The sequence below is a fragment of the Hemiscyllium ocellatum genome, unplaced genomic scaffold (genome assembly GCF_020745735.1).
Source record: "Hemiscyllium ocellatum isolate sHemOce1 unplaced genomic scaffold, sHemOce1.pat.X.cur. scaffold_3553_pat_ctg1, whole genome shotgun sequence".
In the NCBI taxonomy this organism is placed as follows: Eukaryota; Metazoa; Chordata; class Chondrichthyes; order Orectolobiformes; family Hemiscylliidae; genus Hemiscyllium; species Hemiscyllium ocellatum.
This window is the reverse complement of record NW_026868465.1, coordinates 1-2,500: the sequence shown is the minus strand read 5'-3', so window position 1 is coordinate 2,500 and position 2,500 is coordinate 1. Positions and strand designations below refer to the sequence as shown.

Below are 2,500 nucleotides of genomic sequence, written 5' to 3'. Positions count from 1 at the left end.
TCTCGGCCTACCAATCCATTGCGCTGACGGAGGCAAGGGAATGGATTCCCCCAGGCTTTGGGCCTAGCTGATCTCTTCCAGGGAAGTCGGGGACTGGGGAGGGCTTGGGGGGGGGGGGGGTCGCTACCCAAGCCGCACGTGACTCCTGTCGATGCCCACCCACCCCAAACGCGCCAGAGGTGCAACGCCAATGGGTGTTGGCGAATGCCTGAAGGTTGGTGGGACGGGTAGGGAGGCAAGTGAAGGCAACTACTGAAAGGTACGAGGGGTGGATGATGCCGCTGTTGTGGAATAGCAGCAGCGTCTATGGCCTCCAGACGGCGACAGCAGGGTGGGTGGGGCTGGGGAACCCGCGAAGGCCATTCAGCCCCTCCTCCTCCAGCCTGTTACACACCTTGAGTAGGTGGGGTTAGGAGGTAATGAGGGGGGGAGGGGTGAGTCCTGAAAATACTCCTGCACCCTTCTGTTGAAGGGAGACCGTGCCCCCATCCTCACCCCCCCCCGCCCGGGGGGAGGGAGTCTCAGGACTCCATCTCTGGAGGAATGACCCATATCAGCCCCTGTCGGGGTGGGGTGGGGTGAGGGGTCGTGGGTCAAATGTCGGAGGGGAACTTGCGGGGGGAACGGTGCCTCACACCTGCTGCCCCTCATCATCGCAGGAGGGGGCAGGTCTGGAAGGCGCTGTTGGAGGAGTGTTGCTGCAATGCCTCCTGTAGACAGTATACACACCGCCGCCCCTCAGCACAGTGGGGGGGAGGGGGAGGGAGTGTTGGAGTTCAGCCGGGCATTCCTAATGAGCCCAGCTCCCTCGGGGGAGGAGGGAGGGAGTGTTAGAGTTCAGCCGGGCATTCCTAATGAGCCCAGCTCCCTCGGGGGAGGAGGGAGGGAGTGTTGGAGTTCAGCTGGGCATTCCTAATGATCCCAGCTTCCTCAGGGGAGGGGGGAACGCTATGAGGGAGCTACGGTGAGGGGGCAGAGGGGTGGCTCAGTTGAGATACCAGCTTCCTCACTCTCTCTCTCTCTCTCTCTCTCGTGTTCCTAGCCAGTTGCCAGGCCCTGGGATGCGTGACTTTCCCGGACAGCTGGGAGGCGCCGGAGGTGCGGGCGCTCTGCGGGTCGCGGGCCGGGAGTTACGCGCTGGGCTCCTGCAGCGTCCACTGGGCCTTCGGCCTAGCGGTGCTCGGAGCCCTGGACGCCCTCGTCCTGTCCGCCCTGGCCTTCATCCTCGCCAACCGGCAAGAGAGCCTCCTCCCGGAGACACGTGGGAGAAAGGGTAAAGGTCACAGAGGTTGGCGAGGTGTGGGGGGGGGGGGTGGGGGGAGGTGTGCGCGGGTGACCGAGGTGGGGGTGGGGTGGGGAGGGTGGGGGGAGAGGGACAGAGACCGGGCCCCTCCCGCTCGGCTCCCTTCCTGTCTCCGGACCCCGTCCCACGCCTCCCCCGCCAAGCCGTGACCTTTGACCCTTGTTCTGACATCGTGCGGCCTACTGTAGGTGCTAAAGCCTGACCATGAGGGCACTGCGTCACGGGGGGGAAGGAGACAGGGCAGGGCCTGGGCTTTATTATGACAGTGTAGAGGGAGCTTTACTCTGTATCTAACCCCCCTGCCCCTGGGAGTGGGGGACAGTGTAGAGGGAGCTTTACTCTGTATCTAACCCCCTGCCCCTGGGAGTAGGGACAGTGTAGAGGGAGCTTTACTCTGTATCTAACCCCCTGCCCCTGGGAGTGGGTGTACAGTGTAGAGGGAGCTTTACTCTGTATCTAACCCCTCTGTCCCTGGGAGTAGGGACAGTGTAGAGGGAGCTTTACTTTGTATCTAACCCCCTGTCCCTGGAGTGGGGGACAGTGTAGAGGGAGCTTTACCCTGTATCTAACCCCCTGTCCCTGAGAGTGGGGGGACAGTGTAGAGGGAGCTTTACTCTGTATCTAACCCCCTGTCCCTGGGAGTGGGGGGACTGTGTAGAGTGAGCTTTACTCTGTATCTAACCCCCTGTCCCTGGGAGTGGGGGGACTGTGTAGAGTGAGCTTTACTCTGTATCTAACCCCCTGTCCCTGGGAGTGGGGGGACTGTGTAGAGGGAGCTTTACTCTGTATCTAACCCCCTGTCCCTGGGAGTGGGGGGACAGTGTAGAGGGAACTTTACTCTGTATCTAACCCCCTGTCCCTGGAGTGGGGGACAGTGTAGAGAGAGCTTTACTCTGTATCTAACCCCCTGTCCCTGGGAGTGGGGGACAGTGTAGAGGGAGCTTTACCCTGTATCGAACCCCCTGTCCCTGGGAGTGGGGGACAGTGTAGAGGGAGCTTTACTCTGTATCTAACCCCCTGTCCCTGGGAGTGGGGGACAGTGTAGAGGGAGCTTTCCCCTGTATCGAGCTGTCGGGTCAGTGTTTAATCTCTCTCTCTCTCTCTCTCTGTAGTTGCTGACGGTGGGATGTGAGGTGAGTTGGAGCGATTTGCTGTGTGTGTTTCTCACCCCCCCGTGTGCCCTCCCCCCCTCCCCCC

At 61.5% G+C, this 2,500-nt stretch overlaps 1 protein-coding gene across 1 annotated transcript in view; it reads left to right on the top strand.

Annotated features, from left to right (window-relative positions):
• LOC132813242 (LHFPL tetraspan subfamily member 3 protein-like) overlaps positions 1–2,431 on the top strand; it is a gene marked incomplete at its 3' end in the record, with an annotated part of 3,813 nt that extends 1,382 nt beyond the window's left edge. Inside the window, exons 2-3 of the mRNA XM_060823108.1 lie at positions 1,043–1,273; positions 2,416–2,431. Coding sequence (XP_060679091.1) covers positions 1,043–1,273; positions 2,416–2,431 — 247 coding nt within the window. The remainder of the gene's footprint in view (positions 1–1,042; positions 1,274–2,415) is intronic.
• Between the last annotated feature and the right edge of the window lie 69 nt (positions 2,432–2,500).